Source organism: Gadus morhua, chromosome 23 (assembly GCF_902167405.1).
Source record: "Gadus morhua chromosome 23, gadMor3.0, whole genome shotgun sequence".
NCBI classification, from domain to species: Eukaryota; Metazoa; Chordata; class Actinopteri; order Gadiformes; family Gadidae; genus Gadus; species Gadus morhua.
The window spans coordinates 7890748-7914547 of NC_044070.1; the positions used below are offsets into that span (position 1 = coordinate 7890748).

At 43.2% G+C, this 23800-nt stretch overlaps 1 protein-coding gene across 2 annotated transcripts in view; it reads left to right on the top strand.

The window, feature by feature from the left end:
* The first annotated feature begins 9306 nt into the window (after positions 1-9306).
* myo3a (myosin IIIA) overlaps positions 9307-23800 on the top strand; it is a 55751-nt gene continuing 41257 nt past the window's right edge. For both annotated transcript variants that reach the window (XM_030349368.1, XM_030349369.1), the window contains exons 1-3: positions 9307-9425; positions 11478-11661; positions 13481-13615. In XM_030349368.1, coding sequence (XP_030205228.1) covers positions 9424-9425; positions 11478-11661; positions 13481-13615 — 321 coding nt within the window. In that variant the 5' untranslated portion in view covers positions 9307-9423. The remainder of the gene's footprint in view (positions 9426-11477; positions 11662-13480; positions 13616-23800) is intronic.

The following is a 23800-nucleotide window of genomic DNA, read 5'->3' on the forward strand; positions in this document are numbered from 1 at the left end:
CCCGGGCACACGCATTGTCAATGATAGCCAAAAGTCAATTTTTTCCGTTTTTAGCGGCTCTTGATAGCCTGTAAGGACGGACACAGCTGTGGACGCCATGCACCAGTGGCTCCAGACAATGGCATCCGCCAGTCAGCTCATGGTGGCGGCTGCGGCGGAAGCCATCTTGTCAGGCATTCAAGCCACTCATGCAGTGTCCACAACAATGGCCCCATCATTAGCCTCATTCACTCAACCTTCACAGCTATAGGACGTACATTTGCCATGGTGCCTCCCCCTAGCCCATCCCCTCCTCCTCCTCCTCCTCCCCCTCCTCCTCCTCCTCCTCCTCCTCCTCCACCTCCTCCTCGCCCTCAGTCTGGCTGCAGACAATCACAGCATGTCTGTTTAAATCTACTTAAAGACGTCCCTGATTGCTGGCTGATTGGCCAATTAGGGGCTGTGGAACTGTGCTGGCCAGGGAGCGTGGTTCATTAATTGTCTTTGAATTAGTATTATGGGAAAAGGAGTTCAATGGAGACATACTATAGCCCGAGCTGGCTGATGTTATGTATGTGTTTGGGTTTACTCTTAAGGGATGTACAGACACAATCATATATTCAGCATACACATTTCTCTAGGCACATTACAAAGTGATGTTGATTGTTGACTGACTCAAAAACAGCTTCTACTCTTTGATGAACTCAAAGACAACATCCACCCTGTCATCGACTGCTAGGAAGAAGTGTGTTTGATTGCCTATTGATTCAGACATGTGTACACACACACACACACACACACACACACACACACACACACACACACACACACACACACACACACACACACACACACACACACACACTCACACACACACACGCACATTGACATACACACAAACATACACAAATGCACACGCACACACACACACACAAATACAAAGAAACACAAAAACCGACGGAGTCAATCAATGTAGTCATTAATCAATCAAGCTTTTTCAATCAAGCAATTCTAACCACAGTGGCAGCCAAATGCCGGTCAAAAGGATTTACATAAAAGTGTGTCTCGTCAACGGTCATGTCGATATTTATTTACTTCTAAAAACGAGTTGGGTTTTGGTTCCGGCCTGTAAGTAAAGTGCTTTTATCTGGTTGTAAACAAGGAGACAAGACTTTTGATTGGCTGCAAAGCCCATGGTTTATAGGCTGGTGTTCAGAACTAACTTTTACACTAAAATACTGTTTTTGTTAACTGTATATAATAATACAACTACTAAAACTTCTCATTCGGTATGGCATTGAACAATAAGAAAAAAAGGAGGCTTATTTATAAAAAAAAATGATGCTCGGCTAAACAACACAAAATCCGGTCAAGGTTCAACAATGTTAAGTCTCCAGCCACTGTTGCAAGACACCTGACTTTAGCTCCAGCAGATACCAGCGATTACCTTCATGGCTTTGATTTTACTAACTATCAGATGACTCAGGTGTGGATGGGAGTTTATGTAAGATGCTCGTAGCAGATTCGTAACAGTTGCTGACTAATCCATTAACGTGCATGTAGCAAGCACTTACAGGAATGAGTGTATGTTTGAGTGGGCAGCGTTCAACAAAGAACAGGTATTTTTTATTTATTTATTTCTAGTGCCGATGCCTCTAACAGCAACAACATAATTGCGTTTAGAGCCTTTCCAGAGCTATGTTATGAAACATTTTCTGTTGCTGACACATGAGGATGAGACGCATTCTGAAAAGTAGACACATCTCTAACTGGTAAGAATTGTTTTACATCATTTTATTTTCTCTTTTTAAATATTAATTGTATAGAATGTCTTGTACTTAATTTGTTATCTGTGTGTGTGTGTGTGTGTGTGTGTGTGTGTGTGTGTGTGTGTGTGTGTGTGTGTGTATGTGTGTGTGTGTGTGTGTGTTTGTGTGTGTGTGTGTGTGTGTGTGTGTGTGTGTGGCTGAGAGACTGTTAACACATGAGACTAGTTGCTAAGATATTTTGTGTTTACTTTGTTCGCATTTTACATTTTATTCAACTTTTTTACCCCAGTGGAAGATTATTGGGAGATGAGATATTTCAGATCTCTAATCCTTTGCTGTCAGAACACGGTGACTCACCAAAATGTCATATTTTTTCAGCAGTGTGTGAGACTCTAGGGATTTAGTACAGAACCATCTAGGTTACCCGTTATGAAATAAATCCTATTAACTCGGAGCTTGCGTGAAATATCTCACATTTTGTTGCCTAAAATAGCTACTGTATGCGCCACATGAACCAAGGCAGCTCTTGACTTATTTGTTTCTGTATTAGATTGTAGGAGGTTGGGATGAGTGTAATACTTAAGCCTCTGGAATCGTGGTTTCGTGGCTAGGTATGAAGAGGTGTAAAGGTTCAACAAAATAGTTTATTCAGAGGTACAAGGTTAACGGACATGCGCTCTGGAGTTGGTTCATGAAGCATCTGCTGAATCCAGGTAAATCTTCTGTCTGTATTGGTATTGGCAGAATGGTAAAAAAGTCTCGCCTATAGGGTCTCATTTCACTCATAACCATTCAACTATATGGTGTTGTCTTGACTACTCTGAGCGTAGAAGTAGAAACTAGAGCTGGAGCTGGTGGCATTATGAATAGGTGGTCAAAATAGGTACTTATATTAGCTCTAAAATCGCAGGGGTCTATTAAGCTAATGCAAGAAATGTATTCAGTTAGTCAACCTCATTATTATTTAAAAAAATCATATTATTTATTTTAGCATTTTTATGCTTTATTATAGAGTGAGATAGACAGGAAAGTATGAGGGATGAAGGGGAGGACATCCAGCAAAGGACCACTGGCAGAAATTGAAACCCGGGTTGCTGCGATCAAGACTGAGGGCCCTATTTTAACGGTCTGAAACGCAAGTGAAAAGAGCCAAATAGCTTTGTGGGCGGTTCTATGGTGATGTTGCTATTTTACCGGCGGATAAATCACTCTTGCGCCCGGCGAAAATCTAAAAAGGGTTACCCTGAAGTAGCCTAATTAACCGTAGGTGTGGTTTGGGCGTAACGTGCAATAAACAATTGAGAGTGCCATCTCCCATCCCCTTTAAGAGCCATGAGCGCATTTGAATCTGACGAGTTGATATTTTGACAGCACATTTGCAGTCTCCAATGAGACAGATGCATGACCACATGAAATTTAAACATCAAATGGCTCAGTTTATGGCCAAATAATATGGCCTAATTCAGATATGGAATAGCGTTTTCATCCACAACTTCAGAAATACTTAGTCCTCAAATAAATTTCAGCAAAGAAAACTTAACACATATGATATGCGGTAACTGTGGTTCTATTTAATGATATAGGCTACGCAATACATTAACAAACATTGTTTCTTATCAGTATTGTATGCATTATCGTTATCGACTTGTGTTCCTAATTTGCATGCGTCCCCCCGTTAATATACATTGCCATGGACTGTATAATGCTTTACTTGTTTAGTTTGCGTGTGTTTAAACAGATTGATGCACACAAGCACGTCCGCATTCATTAATTATTTTACACATACACACACGCGCGCCCGCATTCGTTCATTCTTTCCAACACTCACTCGCGGTAAAACTACTCATCAATCCTAAAAGTTATGGGCTCGTACACGATGTCTGTGTTAAGAAAATATGTGTTTGCTGTACGGTGTTTGCAGATGCATTGATTTAAAAGTACAATTTATTAGCTATATCAGCTGTTCTTTCCCAAATAATTTACCAAGAATGTGTGGCTAGGTAGATGAGAGAAGCGAAGTGTATGCGCAAGGTGCACAAGCAACATTATGCATGCACCCTTAAAATAGCATCTGAACAACGCGCCACTGACTTTAAACCAGGTATTTCCTGGTTTGTGGCGGAATTGTTTTCTTAAACTGCAAAATAGCAAGGGAACGTTTGCGCCAGAACAAGCCGCCTCCTTTCGCGGAACCGCCTCTTGGGGCGAAAGATCATTCCCTAATTTAGCAACGCGTGCCTGTGGAGGGAAAAGAACGCTCCACGCCAGTTGCAAACTAGCAACAAAACATTTGTCGTGCCCTGAGCCTTATTGATACGCGCCCTACCCGATTAGCCACCGGAACTTGCCTTGATCTCCGTTTTTATACAATTTGTAAAAGGGTAGGGTAGCTCATCCATCAACTAGATGGATTAGCTGGTTACCTCAACTAACCCTAACCGAAGTGTCCTGAGTGAAAGCCATACCTGTTGTTAAGGAGTCCTCACCTAACATGTTCCACTACAACAACATCGGTGTAGGCATGCACAGGTGAATGAAAGTGGCTGTAGTGGTCAGGAAGAGCGTCTAATATAAGAAAAAAGGGATCATTTTTTCTTATATTCAATACTATTGTCTAGCACCTGTGGATTACCTTTGGATGTGCGCATCACACCTCTTTTTAAGAGCGCCTAATATAACCATAAAATGCTGTCCATTTATGAGGGGCGGCATTAGCGCTGTAGCACCTAGCGACGGCCCGCCACCACCTGTTGTTTATGGCGGATGCTAAGAGCTGTCAGACACCAGGATCCTCGGAGGTCGGTCTCCGGCAATGTACCCTCATCCCGCTCCCGTCGTGTGGCCATTATGACCGCCAGACCGTCACCTAGCGTGGATCACCGTGGATACCAGGATAGTGGCGTTGGAGGCCGGCGGGGCTCGGTTTCCAACGTGCCATTTGTGAGGCAGTGGAGCGTGAAATGAGGTCGACTCGTCGGCCAACCCTGAAAGGGACTCGCTCGGGGGGAGGGGCTTTTCAAGGCGGGCCTACCTTCAGAAAATTGGGATGCAGTGGGTATTTGGCTGAAGTGTGGATGAGGCGGGGGTGTGTTGGTGGTCGGTGAGGCTTGTGGGGACGTTGGGGAGAAGCCACAAAGGTCCTTTATCCTGGACAAAGACATCAACGCTTCATTGATTCGTCATTGGCAAATAAAAACACCACCTCCCTAACCCCCCCACCCACTCCTCCGCTAGCTGATTGATGACTTCTCCTGTGATCATCCATCGGCCCCTGCTGCTCGCCTGTAATTGCTGGGGATTGACGAGCATTAGCTGTTAGCGTACCTGTTTGATGAAGGGTTTGCAGGTTGTAGTTGAGCTACTCAGGGATTGGACATTATGTGTACATTGATTTGTACACTTGTAAGGGCAAGTAATCTTACTTGAAACCACGTTATCAGGAAACAATGTGATATTAGTAATAAAGATGACAGCGATAACTAGTACTTCCTAAATCTTCACGTTCCTGACTTCATGTTCCTAACTAGTACTTCCAAATTCCACAAAGTGCACATATTCTGGTTTGGTTAATCTGCAGCTCATTTTTGTGAATTTTCTAAATTTTCTACAGCCCGGAGATAGTTTTTAGCATTGTATTATTACTAATTTTCGCCTTTTAGGAGGAACACAGTTGTTCTAATACTAAAGATGCTAACCCACAGCAGCATATAGAGGAAGCTACTCTACCGCAGCAAGCTAGCTAGCTAGTTAATTACAACTAAGAATCAATATTTCAACCCCGGAAGTACTTTGTACCGACCAATGAGCTTCAACCTAGGACTACACACACATTTCCCCCTAAAGTCTTGTGTTACTGTTGCTGAAGACAATGTTTTTGAGAGCTCCGCCGGGGAAAAAAACAGAGAGTTAATGTGTTTTTGAGGAGGTGAACTGGACACCACTAATAGGTTACTTTAGGTACTGGAGCAGATCAGGAGACGTCTAGAGTTCCCCAGAGGTATCGGGTCCCCTTAAGAAGCAATGACAATATGCAACTGACGATTTAACTCCTCTTCATCTTCGCTAGTCTTATTTTACGGTACCTTATCTTACCATATCTTAACCAGTCTTACCTATCCCTATCTTATCTACAGGCAGATTTGATATCAGAATTCCAAATCAAGGATACATTTTTGGAGAAGACAAAATTGGTTAAGGGTATACATACAGTATGCAATGGCAGTTGCTTCAATTTGTAGAACATCTGAATGCATACAGACACGCAAGAAACACAAATAAAAAATACTAAAAGCATATGAAGCATATAGGATGGATATTGGCGGTAACACTTTATAATAAGGTGTTACTAAATTGTTTACTAAAATATCTATTTAGCACAAGTTAATAGTTTTTCATCATTAATTAAATATTAGTTGTTTGCATACCCCCAACCCAACCCTAACACACGACCCTAACCCTAACAGACGCCCCTAACCCTAACACACAACCCTAACCCTAACCAGCGACACTCTGTGGTCAGTGAAAAAAAACAATTACCTTGCGCCAAATAGATATTTTAGTTACAATTAACAAATATTAACAAAGGGTTAGGTAATGACTAGTTTGCTATTTATAATGGCACCTTATCATCAAGTATTACCATATTGGCAATTCCTTATTTCATAAATTTCATAATTAAACAATCCTACTTATTACATACTATTGCATATTCATTGTATGACACATGCTATTCATATCCATGGGACACATTTCAGAATTTCATATTGGAATTTCAAATAGACTTTTCCCACTTGGATGCAACACCTCTGCCCTGTTCATCCATCCCTTTTCCGGTTTCCATGTCCTGGCCTGGCAAGGTCTTTTCCCTGGCCGACTCTCCAGATCCGTAAGAGATCCCTGCCTCAGGTTTCAGGACACCCACTGGAGCCTCACCTCTCCTGCCCCCCTCAGCCTCCCCATGAACCGTCCAGGCAGCCTGTAAGACCAGCCTCTGAATCCTACTCCCCCCTATCCTATCTTGTCATCGCAATGCCAGTTTACTTACGGGACCAGGCTTGCTGTTTTACCTTGACACATTAAACTAATTATCTGCCCCTAATAACTCTGCACATAGCCGGCCAATATTATGTTCCTGAGGCTGATCAATAATAGATGGCCGGCCGGAGAAGTCATTCAGGGACTCCCAGGTGCTTTCGATTTACAGTTGCCAACATCCAGAGGTGATTGTTCAGCATGTTGTCTTCCTCTTAGAGGCATCAGTGGGAGAGTAAACCATTTAGAGACACAGGGAGGCCTGAGGCACTGCTTTGTGAAGGGGGTTTGTGCGAATGTGTGTGTGCATGTGTGTGAGTGTGTCTTGAGTTGCCAACTCGCTGCATTTGTTTGTCTGTTGAACTGAAGGAAAGCCTCTGCGTCGGTAGTATTTGCATACTCTGGGAGTGGCTTGAGATGAGCGTTGTGTGTGTGTTTGTGTGTGTGTGTCGTGTGTGTGTTTGAGTCATAGTGTTTGTGTGTGTGTGTGCAGGGGAATCTATGTTTTGCTCGCAATATCGCTGTATTTATTGGTTTTATTTATGCAACACTCCACCACCAACCGCAGGTCAGTAAATAGTACAGGTTATTACTTTGTATTCTCTTTGCCTGCTATAGATTCTTTGCTAAATGTTGTCTATGAAAGTCAGGATGTGTTTTTGAGGCTAAGCTATAGTAGTTGTCCCTTGTGTTAAAGATTTTCTTATTTAGTTAAAGTTACCGGTTCTGTATATTATAAAGTTATTTTAGTTCAGTCACAAGTAGGTATTGATTGTGGTATGATGAGTCATATATTAGTGGATAATCATTGCAGTAAAGATCAAAGGGTTTACTCCTTTGTAAAAACACTTTATACAACTTGAATTATCCGAGTGGGATATTAGGGATGTATGCACAGACTATGACATAATTTCATAATTTCACGATGTCACAAGAAAAATCGGTTTCAATTATGTAAATAAATACTGTTGGTAACTTTAGACCAGAACGACCAGTCTCACACTGGTGTATGTGAAGTGATCTTTGGTACTGTTATCAGTACTTTGTGAAAATATAGAAAAAACATACTTACTCAGACTGAGCTGCGATAGGTTGTCATATGAGCTGGGATATGTTTAAACTGAAAGGTAAAGCCAAGTGAGGGCTTGTGGGATTAAGACATCCTGTCCGCATCTTATGTTTCAGTTTAAGTGGACAAAACCACTGTCCTTTTCAAACTCTCCTCAGACTCATACAGCACTGGATGGACACTCAAACCATACATATATATAACCATATACATTGTTAACCATATATACAGCCACACACACACACACACACACACACACACACACACACACACACACACACACACACACACACACGCACACGCACACGCACACGGACACACACACACACACACACACACACACACACACACACACACACACACACACACACACTTGTAATGCTCTTGATTACATGCAGAGCATTAATAGCATGATATAGGCATACAGACAGAATGTAGTATCTGTGTATCCCTGAAAGCTAACCAGTAGTGGCAGCTTGCCACTGGACTAGGGCTCATCCCAATTAGACTCTCTCTCTCTCTCTCTCTCTCTCTCTCTCTCTCTCTCTCTCTCTCTCTCTCTCTCTCTCTCTCTCTCTCTCTCTCTCTCTCTCTCTCTCTCTCTCTCTCTCTCTCTCTCTCTCCTTCCAGAGAGAGTGTGGGCTTGTGTGTCTCTGTATCTGCAAGTCTGTGTGTGTGGACGTGAGGTCTGTCTGTTTATGTGTGTGACCACGTGTGTGTCAGTATGTGTGGTCCAGTGTGGGGCCTTAGGTTTCACCCTGGACTCTCCCGTGTCACCGGTTGTTGTCACCCATAGTCCCGCTGGTGTATTATTGAACAAGTCTGCTGGTTAGGTAGCCACCGTCGTACATTGGGCCAACAAGTGCAATTACCTACACGACTTACCTCCTTGTATAGTACACTAATGGCTCGGAACATGCAATTAGGGATAAGATCGAGTCGTGGCTGTGCAGAATCACAGTTCTGGGCTTGTCTGAGCTCTGATATGAGTTATTAACATGCTCCCACTGACAACAGCTCTAAAGATGCCCTAACGTGTCAAGACAGAATTAATAGTAGTGGTAAAGTAACGGCAAAAGATCTACACACGATTTAACAACGATAATGTCCATGGATAGTGTTTATGGAAGTGGTGTGTCATTTGCTATTTGAGCGACAGCTTCAACCCATCCATCAACATTGATGATGCTTACCAGATACAGGACCCCCCCATAATGTGGGAATGTTCTGAAGGCCTTTGCTAAGGCCCTGGCTACAGGCTTGCAAACACTTTGCAAACCAGCTTTACTCTGTGTATGAATGGGGAACCTATATGTGGAAGGGCTCTCGCTGCACCAGGGGCTAATTCCTGCTAATCCCGCGGCAGTGTCTCCTACCATTTACAGATCGTTAGCTCGTTGGCTGGCAGAATAGCTAGTGAGATTAGCTCACATTGGCTCCTCCTACTTTAGCCTTTCACATGCGCAGCCTTGCTAGCCTCTCACTACTTACATTCTAGTATGCTAGAATACACACAAATGGATTAATGCTCGTCAAAACCTCAACAAACAGGATGCAGGACAGGTTAGGCAGACAATGTAAGTTACTGGTGTTCTTTTAGTCCTTTTACTGTAATTTATTTGAGGTCATTTTGTGGTTTGAATCTTTGGACAGAGTAACAGGTTAGAGGTTACAAAGGTGTAACCTTGCTCTCTAGGATCTATGCAAGGTGTGTTTGAAAAGCTGTGTGCTAGATGGTGTCTTCATCTTATACTACTTACGCTATTGGTTCTGTAGGCTACGAAATAACAAGTTGAACAATTTTCACATGGGCCAACCATGGGTAAAAGTCCTTTATATTTATACCAACACAGCCTTTATCTTAGGTTATTTTAAGTATGTGATTATCTTATATTGCACTGTAGGTCAAGCCCAATGCAAACATGATTCACATACTCAAGCTGTGAGGAACAGTAGTGTTTGAACATCCACCCCCACCAAGAACATGGTGGGGGTCAAAAAAGGCAAACAGTCAGACAGTAGCTGGCCTGAGGCCCAATGGAGTCAATGAGAGTGCAGAAGTCAAATATGACCTTCTACAAATGTTTTAACTTTTAAATGCAGCAAATGCCTTTTATTGAATCCAGAGAGATTTAATGACTAAATTGTTTAATTATCAGCATTTTATGTATTCACCATTGTGACAATGTCAGACTGTCTCAGACTGCTTCATTGACGCCAACAAAATTAGCCGACAGACAATAAAACAGAGTTATGTCTGTTATAAACAAGGTTCCCAGACTGCATGGACACAATGAGATGACACTAGTACCACAGACAGCTATGGACAGCTGATAATGGCACCTATGACCACAACAAATCAATCAATAATTATCAAATGTCACTACCCTAATACATATTCCCCCTAAAAGTCCTATCCATTTTCATCTCTCTTGAAAATGCTCATAAACACAGGCACCATTTCAAAACCTAATCAAAGCCACAAAGGATTAAAGATTTCATCGTAGACTGGCTAAATCTGATCCTGACCCAAATATAATAGAAAGTGATTATCAGTCTCAGTCTACAGAGTTAGCCCATGGTGTCCTCCATGTCCCATACACACCAGCTAACATGTAGCTAGCATATTACTAGCATGTGGCTAATATCCAGCTAATATTTATGAGCTATAATTAACGGCATTCTATGCGTCATAAATGGAGTGATATAGGTACATCTTCTCTATTTAATAATAAATAGGTGACTTTAAAGTGTAAGTGAACCCCTTTTTTGCGTTTGAATTTGAAGAATCAAGATTATTTCCGTTTTTGGCTGAGGGGGGGCGTGTTTTGTCCCCATGGTTAAGACCCACAGCATCAGAATCCTCTCTCGGAAGCAGCCGTCAACAACTTCTGCCCTGACGGAAATTCACAAATCCAAACACACCCCCACTGATGTCCCATAGTCATGACGTCAAAGAGTTTAATGAAAGGCACAGTTTACTATAAAGAATGTTACCTGATTTCGGAGTGGATCATTCACTAATGGCAGAGACGGCATAAACATAGCATTTTACTCTGTTTTTCTCTAAATGATGGGCTTATTTCAGTAACAGTGAAGTAGTTTGAGCGAGACATATAGACCTACCACTGTGTTGAAGATCATATAAAACCTATAACCATGTACCAAACAATTTTGAGTTCACAGCCCATTTCAACTTTGTTTTGAATGGTTCTTGGTGGTAAAAGGTGAAATTTTCTTTCACAATAAACAACCTACACAACAATGGCTAAGTGGTCATAAAAGGAAAACACATATTTCACATAGTTGAAACCACTATTTAATCAGCTCCTAATCACCACCATTCCCTAAGCTAAGCAGGGTTATCCAAGGTTATAACATAAGGCTGGAAAGCACAGTCCTGTTTCAATTGGCATTTTCTCTCCATCAACAACACAGTGGTCTTCAATCTCAGGCCTGCGACATGATTGTCAAAACACTTTGCTATTTGAGTCAGATAATTAATTTTGTTGTTTTCGTAAACTAATAATCATAATATCGATTATAACTAGGATTTATCTCACTATTTTCGATCTGTAAAGTGAGTCAAATATTTGGTGACCTCAATGGCCTTTTCTTTTCGTTTTCAGGAGATCTCTCCTCAAGATGTTTCCACAAACAGGAAAATCAATCGTGTTTGATCACTTCCCCGATCCCACGGACACCTGGGACATCGTGGAGACCATTGGGAAGGGGACCTACGGCAAGGTCTACAAGGTGCTCAACAAACAGGATGGCAGCAAAGCAGCCGTGAAGATACTGGATCCCATCCACGTGAGCGCTCTCTCTAACTACCTTCAGAGTCTGGTCCGCTGTGTGTTTTATAGTATGAGCTGATTATTATAGCTTTACCATACAGTACTAAGAGTACCAGTTACAGCATTAACATAAATACTACTATTAATACTATATAATGCCAATTTTAGCATCAACATAACTATCAATATTGATATTGGTACAAATAATAGTTAATAGCAATACTACTACTTATTCTACCAATCCTACTTATAATACTAGTACTGATAATCATCATGCATAATATCTATTCAAATACATAATCATAATAATAACTTCAAAATGGGCTCAGTAGAGCACATAGCTCAGCCAAAGAAGCTGCTTGACAGGGGAGCCTGGAGGCAGCCTATCGGCTGATCTGAAATGAATCCGATGACACCCCACAAGGCCCCCTTTTTAAAGATTCTCAAGAAGTGGTAGGGGCTGGGAATGGTCACCAAACAATCATCATCAACCCTTGGCAAACCTTTCAGGATAATTTTGTGGTGTTGTTACGCAAATCGATGGGATTTTTATGTTTTTGTCACATATCACTCCCCCTTTTGGCGAATTGGCAAGAAAAATGAACCATGTCTTACTCGGCCCATAACCAACCTACCCACCACATTTGGTGTAGATCCATGCTCAACCTTGAGAAATATCCTGCATAAAGACAGACACACGTCGGGGTTGAAAACATAACCTCCTTGGGGGAGTTAACAGTAATAATCATGTCAACACCAACAGCTGGGGTAGGAACTGGGCCAAGTCCTTTAATTTAGGGTATTACGATTAAATGGATCATGGGGAGTTTGAGCAGAACCGTGTGCTTTTGGTGGGAGCGGTTTATCCTCTGAAATCCCTCCTTGTGCCAAGAAATGTTTAGGGGTGGTGAATATATGTCAAATCCTTTTCTATTTAACCGCCTACTCCTAGCCAAACGGAATTGTGTTCAATCTCCAGTGTCCACTGTCTACATGTAGCCTTGTAACCTGTAGCCTTGAGCAAATGCCTCAAACTAACCCCGTCCTGCTCCCCGATGACATGTGGCTGAATGCACAGGACGTGTCTTTGGATGAAAGCCTCTGCTAAATGATTAAGTAGTAAACACGGAAGTGTAACAGGACTCTGCATCGAGCTGTGCTCGTGTGGGACACAAAAAGTATGTTCTTGGATATTACCTGTAAATGTAACATGACCCATGCATGGAGCTCTGCTGGTGTGGTACATAGAAGTATGTTATGTCAACTGTCAATGTAACAGGACTCTGCATCGAGCTCTGCTAGTTTGGCACATGTAGGTTCTTGGATGTTACCTGTTAATGAAACATGACTCATAAGCTGGGGTTGTGTCCCCATGAGCTGGGGATGTGTGTGTGTGTGTGTGTGTGTGTGCGTGTGTGTGTTTGTCTGTGGGTGTATGTGTGTGTGTGTGTGTGTGTGTGTGTGTGTGTGTGTGTGTGTGTGTGTGTGTGTGTGTGTGTGTGCGTGTGTGCGGGGGGGGGATTCTGTGCGTGTGTGCATGGATATACGTCGGCGTGTAGATCTTATGACAGTACTCATCACCTTACTACACCCCAAACACATACACAATGGCCCATGCTCCCAAATAGTTCAAACCAAAATGATGAGATAATATTGCCTAAACGTATTTGTGGATATGTGTCGATGCACCTTGTGTTTTAAGCTTAAATAATCTCAAAGTCTTTGAGTAAACTTGCATGATGTAAAATGGTATATCACCCTACAAGGATAATATTGATGTATTGATCTGAGTGGACTAATGCTGGTATTCACTCATCAATATTTACGTGTTGCAGGACATCGATGAGGAGATCGAGGCGGAGTACAACATCCTCAAGGCGCTCTCAGACCACGCCAACGTGGTCAAGTTCTACGGCATGTTCTACAAGAAGGACGCCAAGTGTGGAGACCAGCTGTGGCTGGTCCTAGAGGTAAGCTGTGGCTGCTGAACGATGCTACGTTCATACTGCTACGCTTACTCTCTGAGGAACCCAGGGGTATGGCTGCCTTTCATGCTTTTTGTAATTAATGAACTTCACTTATCTGTTCTTTAATGAGGAAAAGCTTTTCTGCCCCCAGCTACCTTCATTCAAGCTTTATTTTGTGTTTTTTGTGGTTTTGCTTGTTATTTGGATTTCTTGCCGAAGTTAGCTTTCACCTCGCTTTCGCCTCACATACTGTTAATATCCTTTCATTTTGATCAGAAGGATTTGGATTTGAGGAACATTAGGTGGACCGGAATCCCCTGGTGGCTGACTTGAAAGCAGATAATCTTTAATGCAGGAGTTCAACTAGATTAAAGAAAGTACTTTCAGTTTGAATTACTTTTTTAAAGGTGATGCTTTATCATGCAAAAGCCCTAAAAAGGAAGTATTTAAAAAAATTGAATACAACATTATTGATGCTGTGTGTTCATGTGAAACAGGATGTTAGTGATGACTAACATCCTGTTAGTCATCATGACCATGGCCATTCATCATCCGAATAGGGGCAGCTGGAGCACTTGCAGGACGCCCCAACAGAGTTGACCATGTTATTTTTGGTTCAAACCTTGATCCCAGCACTCTCTGACTTGGTGATTCAACCATCAAAACCTCTCTGTTGTAGAGGAAGGTACAGAGTTACATGGCATATGTAAAGCATGTCTAGGGTTCTAGGGTTACAATTATACAAAGGTCTAGCTCCTTTAGCTCCTCTAGCATAGGTCTAGCTCCTCAGCTAGAGCATGGTTTAAATTCTGCTAGGGTTAGTCGTTTGATTCCCTGTCTACCTCAACTGGCAGAGAAAGGCATTAACACTGCCAGGGTAAGAAGATTGATTCACAGTCTCACTCCACTGGTAGAGCAAGGCATTAACACAGCCAGGGTTTGGGGTTTAGTCCTCCCTCCTGCAACCCATGCTAAGTACCGCATGTTTGCACTCCCAGTATTGCAAGACACTTTTAATTAAAGCATCCAACAATCAGTATGTACAACAAGCAATCTCAGTCAGTCTCATGCAGCTTCAAAATGTGGACCTCATCCCCTAACCAATCTTTACTAATGGGCAGAAAAACAGCCAATGGGATCAGACCCCAGTGGGAAACAGCCAATGGGATCAGACCCCAGTGGGAAGACAGCCAATGGGATCAGACCCCTGCCGGAAACAGCCAATGGGATCAGACCCCTGTAGGAAACAGCCAATGGGATCAGACCCCTGTGGGAAACAGGAGGCATGAAAGGGGTTCTCCAGCTGCGACTGCCGTGGGTCTGGCTGAGGCCATGTCTGTAGACGTAAACACTGCCTTCCTCTGTATGCCAAGCCAGGTATAAACGTAGCCACCTGCAGCCACATCCAGTATTATGTAACTGACTAAGCCACTGACTCTAGACAGTCTAGGCTAATTACTTCGTTAGTTATAGATCCCTTAGGGTGACATGCTGCCTCACCCCAACTTGGCTGCTTGGGAACTGAGCGGTACTGGTGGGCTTTCGATCATCCTCTAGAGACACAAGCAGAGGGGAGATTTCAGTTTTGTTTTTCAGTTGATTAAGTTAAGATGAAGCCAGTGACGCAAGGAGAGTTGGAGAGAAAGAGAGAGGGCCAGATATGAGACCTGTGATCTCTAATTGGTTGTGTGATAAGGGTCAAAAGAGACTTAAGGTGCGAACACACCAAGCGGGTACCTCGCGTATAGACGTGTATAAAATCGTCAATTTTTCCATAGGGAACCATTGGTTTACGCGCGTATGAGGTGCGTACACGCGTATCATGCGTACCAAGCAACATTTTACTCGCGTATGGGGCGTATGAGGCGCGTATATATACGCGCGTATATACAAGCGCGTACATATACGCGCGTACATATAGTGAGTTCAAAAAATTGAACTTTTTACGCTCATACGCGTGATACTTAGCCGCAATAGCCAATCAGCGTGGAGCTTGACCCGACGTCACTGGCAGAGAGTAGTGACCCTTGCACAGAAGCATACGGCCGACATCTTTCTTTATTCTGGGTGGAAATAGTAACATAGTTACGCCATTAAATGCGTTTATGGAAACATTTTTAGCGAGAAATGTGCATTTTACTTTCATAATGTTCACTCGGTGAATGTGAAGGATGTTTGGTTTTATAGTTATGACGAAGAGTGAACGCTCCGTTCACTTGCATGGACAGAGTCTCTGGTTGCTAAGCAACCTCAACGTCTTGGCGGACTATTTCTCTGCCGATCAATACTACGAATGCTGGAAACACACCAGACACACCATGTGAAGTTATTTAACCCGATTATTGTTATTTATATCCGAGATTTATTTAATCTAACCCGATCCAAGCTCTATCATGCACCCAAACACGGCGGCGTTTGGGTTTCCTTCCTCGGACTCCTAAATCCAGCGCAGCCAAAGGCGCGTAGCTGCGTACGTAGGACCATTTTTGACACAAAATGGTCAAGCAACATTTTAGCTGCGTATCGCGCGTACATGGTACGCGAGGTACGCGCTTGGTGTGTTCGCACCTTAAGTCAACGTGAAGATGTTTGCTTTTGCAGGAACTCTGCTACTTCTGGCGAGTTTAGCTTTTTACAGAGAGTACAATCTCTGAACCTCAAATTTATGTATGAATCTAAGCATGACTCTGAACCTAAGGTAAATGTTACATAAATCAAGTGTTTTATTCATTTATGGACGCCACATCTGGTATTCAAAGCAACAAAAACAAAAACAGGCTCATCCAACGTTGCAGAGACGGAGGACAAATGTGACGTAATATTCAGTGCTTCAGAAGTTCAAGGGGACCTTGAAGCGTTTGCTCACGTTGTGGCCTTCCCTCCCACCCAGCCTCTCCCCCACCGCGCTTCCCCCCTAACTCCCCCGGAGCCCCGAGCCCCTTTTTGAAATGTCAAACTACAGACAGACGAGTAATGGGGGTCAGCTGAGTATTTGCCAGGCCCCCCATTGGTCCTTACAAACTGTGTTTTCCTCTGACCTCCATTACACACACTCACTGGACCCCGTAAGACTGGGACACATGATACTGTGTGCGTCCTGCTGTCTGTGTGATGTATGTGGGGAGTCCTTGATTTCAAGTGGACCGGCTTTGGTCCGAGAATGCACCACACCGTCACAGCTGTCCTTTGATGCCGCTTGTAGCGCTGTGAGTTTCTTTCTTATTCAGGGTGAGTTAGTTAGTTTGAATACTTTATTGAGCCAGAGGAAAATGACTTCGTCTGTCTATTAGTACAGAGATAAAGTTCACACATTCACAACCTTTTTGTGTACAGACACACGGGCAAGCTCTTTGGTTTCTTCCGATTACGTTTTTGCACCATCTTTAAAAATCCAAGCTGCCTGTGTTTTTAGCTAGCCATTCATTATGCATGCCAAGGAAACTCAGCCGTCCTGTTCAACCCAGAGCAAGTTGTTTGAGGTGAGCGCGTTACATTACCAAACCTCTGACCGTCTGTCTCTTTGTTTAAACATGGTTGCGTATCAACCGTTTCCATTGCTAACTGATACCACTTCAAAGGTGCCGAGGCCGATATTTCTCCCTGGTAATCCAAGCTCAACACAGCGCTGTGAGAAACGAAGCACAACGGCATTGCCAGCCCGGTGGATTGTCTTCCCACCTCTCTCTCCTGCTTCTCTTTCTCTTCACTGTCATGACTGTCCAGTTCACTGACAGTTAGGAGATATAATGACCCTACTTGTTTTACCATTTCGTCACTTACCCTTTTAACCAAAGTGTCTTACAGTGATTTCAGGTACATTTCATTCATTGAGGAGTAGGTAGACATCTGGTTAAAGGATGCCTACTAATGATGAATGTTCATGCATTAGGGGTCTTTGGGCAGGCCTTGTTTGGGTTCAGTACAAAGCTGCTCAGTCTGAGGTAGTGTGCAGGTATCATTGGAACCACATTCCTGATTAATAAATAAAGGTAATCTCCTGTCTAACATGTTCTCACGGCATCTAGCTAGATTATTTCCAAAATAGATCCCCAGATTCACAGAAGGACATACGCCCTTTTGGTGGGGTTATCCACAATAGGTGAGTTTTACTGTATGCAAAAACGTCCTTCGCATGCAGAAGCCATAGGTGCAGCAATGTGTGTGTTTGTTTATCTGTGAATAGGTTAGCATGTGGATGTGTATAAGGGTGTGTTCACTTGTGTGTGTGCTTGTGTGTGTGCGTGTGCGTGTGTGTGTGTGTGTGTGTGTGTGTATGTAGAATGTGCATATTAATAAGCGTGTGTGATTACATTCGTGTATGTGTGTGTGCGTATCTGTATGTGTGTTTGTGTGTGTGTGTGTGTATCTGTGTGTGTACGTAGAAGTCGCATATTAATACGTTTGTGTGGTTACATTTGTGGATGTGTGTGTGTGCGTGTGTGTGTGTGTGTGTGTGTGTGTGTGTGTGTGTGTGTCTGTCTGTGTAGGTGTGTGTGTGTGTGTGTGTGTGTTGAGTGCACTCTAGTTTTGGCAGCAAGGAGGTCACCATGGTTACCGGGTCGGCCTTTTATTAACTGTAATTTTCAATCTTTTTTCGCTGTGATGAGGGGTTCATGTCTGTCCCTGGTACAGAGGGCTTGCCGCTCATTACGCACAGAGGACAGCCAGACCGCGTCTTCCGTTTTGTGGCTTCTTCATGGGTACAATCATGATTCTGGATCCAGCTGTCGGTTGGCTACTTCGTTAAGAGCTCGCTAGCTAGCTAGCTTTCATCTCCAACTCCTCAACACAGCCTTGATAAAAACCACTCATAATGTAGTTCACAGAAAGAAGGAAAGAAGAATAAAATAGATGATTAGAGAAGAAGAATAGGAGAATGTTGCTTCAATAACAACGTATTTATTTTTGGGGGGGAATAAATAAATAATGCTATATAAATGAGAGATGATATCGAGAAATGTTGGTGGGTTTGATCCTTAATTGAAGATGAAAGAACTGGCTACGGTTGGATTTATCCTCTGAAGAGGCTCTGGTAATTCGTCGGCACAGTTCCTCGTTTTGTTTAAAGTCATGTTGATTACAAGGAGCAAAGAAAACAAAAAATGTCGGGCATGCAAAATGTGCGAGCCACATCATTGTTGTTTGTCTTCATACTGTTAACAGCAGAGCTTGTTACAACAAACACAGACACACAGTTCTTCCCCATCCACCTTCTCAAAACCTGTAACTTTATGTTTAGCCAGTGAACAGAACACCTAGGACCACTTACTGCACCTTTGACCAATATAACCAGATATTGATAAAGAATAGCGCTATCAGTCTTACTCTGGGGTCTGGTGTTCCAACGTCATTATTATAGTTTTGTGGGCTGTCTTTGTGTTCCGTGGCAGTGTGTCCTCGCCACTCCTCTCCTGGACATCAATTGCAAATGAGCTCTAACCCGGGATAGTTAGTTGGGCTGGACACAGTGACTGGCAGCAGGAACACGATACCTTGAGCCATTAGGGCTCGTCAGACGTAAGGTCACCTGCAAGGAGGAGAGAAACCACCAACACCCACAACTCTCTGTCTCCTTACCTTATACTCTCTCTCTCTGTCTCCTTAGCTTACAGTCTCTCTCTCCTCTCTCTGTCTCCGTACCTTACAGTCTCTCTCTCCTCTCTCTGTCTCCTTATCTTATTCTCTCACTCTCTGTCTCAGTCTCCTTACCTTATTCTCTCTCTCTCTCTGTCTATTTTCCGTATAGTCTCTCTCTCTCTCTCTCTCTCTCTCTCTCTCTCTCTCTCTCTCTCTCTCTCTCTCTCTCTCTCTCTCTCTCTCTCCCTATCATAAGCTGACCTGGGCCATCTCTCCTTAGACCAGGTGAAGGCTTTTGATCGGGTCGATCATGGCTTTCTGTTTAGGACTTTAGAGGCTTTTGGGTTTGGTCCAGTTTTCATAGGCCTCATCAAGCTATAGACATTTTTAGCATCCCTAAAATAAACGTCTCACTCACCAGACACTTTCTCTGCTTCCAGAGGAACACGGCAGGGGTGTGGCCTCTCTGGGCTTCTTTATGCTATCTCTATTGAACCTCTCCTTGTAATGCTGAGGGCACGCCTGGGCACCATCGCTGCACCAGGGATTGCACAGGCCCTTACCGTGTCACTCAGCCTATGCGGATGATGTAACTGTGATGCTGCAGTCGCAGGAGGATGTGTAGGTGCTCTCTCCGGTTTTACAAACCTACCAAGGAGCTGCATCTGCTAAGATTAACTGGGAGAAATGTTCTTCCTTTTTAATTGGAAACTGGCAGGACTCGACACCACGGTATTGCCACAACGTTGTGTCTGGAATTTGGATGGTTTTAAGTTTTTGGGGGTATATCTAGGAACTGTTGCATATATGGATAAGAACTGGGAGGGAGTCAATTACCTGGCGGCGTCGATGTTGTGGTACAGAGCGATCATACTTGACCCCCCTGTCTCCCTCCTCTGTAGGCTCCAGGAGACTTTTGTAAACTTATTTTGGGATAGGTATCATTGGCTGGCCCCGGGGGTTTTGTGCCTGCCCATGGCTGAAGGAGGGCAGGGACTGATTCACCTAGCAAGTAAGGTCGCTTCTATGAGACTACAGACGGCCCAATGTCTCCTCTATGTGCCCGACAGTGTGCTTTGGGTTACCTTAGCGCGGTCAGTGATGCATGGCATTGGGGCTTTTTCCCTGGATAGACATTTTTTCCTTATGACGAACAATCGATGGATATAAGGGTTTCATCTCCCTTTTTTTTGCAAATCCGTCCTGGAAGCATGGAATATAGTAACTGTGTCACGAAAACCAGATGAACATTATGGTACAGAAGAGCCCCTTTTTTTTAATTGTCTCATGCCCAACCAAGAGAGTGTCGGGGATAGCTTGATCTCGGCTTTCCTGGGAGCAGGTATGACCAAGTTGGGTCACCTGCTAGACCATGAGAACGGAAGGTGGAAGTTGGCAGTGGAGGTCAGTGCCCAGACTGGACTGAGGTCTCTGCGCCTGGTGGCTGACCTGTTAGACAGGCTCAGAGTTTCGCTCCCGACCAGTCTCAATGCTGCAGCAAGCAGCGTGGCAGCTGGAATACAAGAACATGTGGTTTTCCCTGATCTTCGGATATCTCCTATCTAGAGGACAGGGACACCTGCTGACCTTTAATGGTCTTACTGATTTACTGATTTTTGCCTCAGTTGACCGAAAGTCAATCTATCACATATTCAGCAAATCCCTGTTTTTCAAGCAGCTGGTCAGTCGTCCAGACACCAAGTGGGGGCAACATGGACAGGTTCCACCAAACCTCTCTCCGACATGGCGGTTGCTGTTCAAGCCTCCCATCCCCAAAAGAGTGGGGGACTTGCAGTGGCGCGGCCTTCACTTGCCCATCCCCACTAATCGTTTTGTCTCAAGGTTCAACCCCAACGTCATGGCAACCTGCCCTTTCTGCCCAGCCCCAGACACGGTTTTTCATTTTTTTTTCTCAATGCTCCAGATTATTACCTTTGTTTTCCCTTCTGCAGACATTGTTGGGGAAACTTGGGTTTCCATTTAATCAGAATTTGTTAGTATTTTCAGTGCGGTACAGTGAGGAGAGAAAAGGAAAATGTATACTGGCAAATTTCCTTCTCGGTCAGGCAAAGCTAGCCATCTATAAAACCTACAAGACTGAGAAGGAGGAGGGCAATGGGAAGGATATAGTGGGGGTGTTTAAAGTGATGGTCAGGACCAGGGTGGCAGCTGATTTTGCATACTATACAATGACTGATGAGTTGTTGTGTTTCAACCAGCGGTGGTGCATCGGTGGTTTCATATGCTTAGTGGACTCCACTGATGGAATCTCTTTCCAGTTTTAAGACAATGTTTTTGTTTTTTGTTCCTTTTGGTTTGACTTAACAAAAGGGGAAAGATGATGTATGTTTTTTGAGTTAACATATGGCCGAGTATAAGTATTTTTAAAAGTCAAAAGTCTCTCTCTCTCTCTCTCTCTCTCTCTCTCTCTCTCTCTCTCTCTCTCTCTCTCTCTCTCTCTCTCTCTCTCTCTCTCTCTCTATGTCTCTGTCTCCTTAGTTTATACCATATTTTTCCCTTACTCTCTCACACTCTATCTTGCTTTCCCTCTCCTCTCTTTTCCTTATACTCTCTCCTTCTCTCTTCCTCTGTCTCCTTTCCTTATACTTTCCCTTTCTCCCTCTCTCTGTCCTTATATTCTCATTCCCTCTTTCTCTCCTCTCTCTGTCTACATCATTATACTCTCATTCTCTCTCTGTCTACGTCCCCATACTCTCGTTATCTCTCTCTCACTCAATCTTTGTCTCCTTTCCTTTCCTATCTCTCGCTCTCTCTATCTATGCATCTTACACACAGACTAGTACACACACACACACACACACACACACACACACACACACACACACACACACACACACACACACACACACACACACACACACACACACACACACACACACACACACACACACACACACACACACTTTCTCACTCACACTCTCTTTATCTTTTTCACTCTCTCCCACTTGTAGAATAAATGCAAATACAAATAAAGGGGTTTAAAAATCTCCATGCTGAGTTAATTCTGTTTCATGTCTTTGATCGTCTCCTTTTCATACACTCGAACAAACAAGCAGCACTGATTTAGTATCAGGTAATATTCCTATGCATATTCAACATATTCACTTTAGATTTGATTAGCTAGCTAGGCTAAGCACACTTGATAGACAGTATGCTGACTTCTCTGCTAGCTTCGTTGGCTAATTTAGCGTGGCTCTTTTCATCAACATACGAACAATGTTTGTACCCATCTACTGCACTTATTGTTAAAAGTCAAACAGATTCTTTGAATAAGAAGACACCCTTATTACGGCGCTAGATATTGTCATTCAAATGATTTGCTTTATGCTAGCTGCTAATAGATAGACGGCACTTTGAAAGGCAACATCTAACGCAGGGCGAAGAAAGAGCCGGAGATGGTAGCAAATTAATTTGGCTTTGACTTTTATCTTCAAACGCTATTTAACATGACGAAGACGCCGTTCTCACAGCTGGCAAAGCAAGCTTAAGATATTCCCAAATTCAGAGTTCTGGAAGGCTATTGGCAGATATAAAGTGAACACATTTGCCCTCGTCGATCCTGGCTCTGCAGCAAAACTGCAATGAATAGTTGTAGTTTGAGCATTTTAAATAATCAGCATCACGTCTTTAAATACTGATTTGCTCAGAAGGAAAATACCTCTTCCCATAATCTGTAATAATGAATGAGAGGCTCAGGCTAACCAAAATGTACTAGTATTTAGCGCGACCAATCTGAGGGCAACCAGCACTCATCTGTATGGATCAGTCTGCCTGGCTAATGATGACAGCTGATCATGCCCTTGTCTGAGAACTGTCCCGACATGCTCTGTTTAACCATTGCTTTGTCTGCCTGTCTGGAGACGTCTTCGGTGAAGTCTATCTGAATCAGAGTAATCAGATAGGCCTAATCCATTGAAGCAAAGCCCTCTGGGTATCTGAATGACTGATATATCGATGCTGAGAGGTAGAACAACATTACAATTGTGTGTGAAATATCTGGCAATGTCAAAGCTAGCGTTAGAGAGTCTATTATTAATTCTGTTATTATTATTCTGTTGTTTTCACTTTCCTATTCACAAAAGGCATTTATTGTAATCTCTCTTTGTATGTATGAGCGGTTATTATGACCAAATAATGCTGATTTCACCTATATTCCCAGTGACCTATATGTTATCCATTAAAGGCCACTAACATCTACATTCGGTGTGCAGTGTGTGATATAAGCTGTAAGTGAAAGAGGCAATTTATACAGCTTCCTGCGGCTCACTTAATTAACTCTGTAAATAGAATTTACACAGGGCCAATCGAAGAGAGCGTCGACTGCGACAGCCCTTTGGGTGGAATAATAATGAGAAGACAAACTGGAACCGGTCACTGACTTCTCACGCTAGCAAGCATTGCAGTGATTCTGTACTGAGTGATCGTGTACTGTTATTCTGAAGAGTTGATGGAAATACCATGTCTTGTCTTTTATGTTGTCGTTTTCTCAAGTATTTATTAAGGAACTGATATGTGTTGTACAAGCGCCTACGCGTCGCAGCAGGGGGTCCAACCCTCACACTCTGTCAGCAAACAACACTGAGCGTAGCT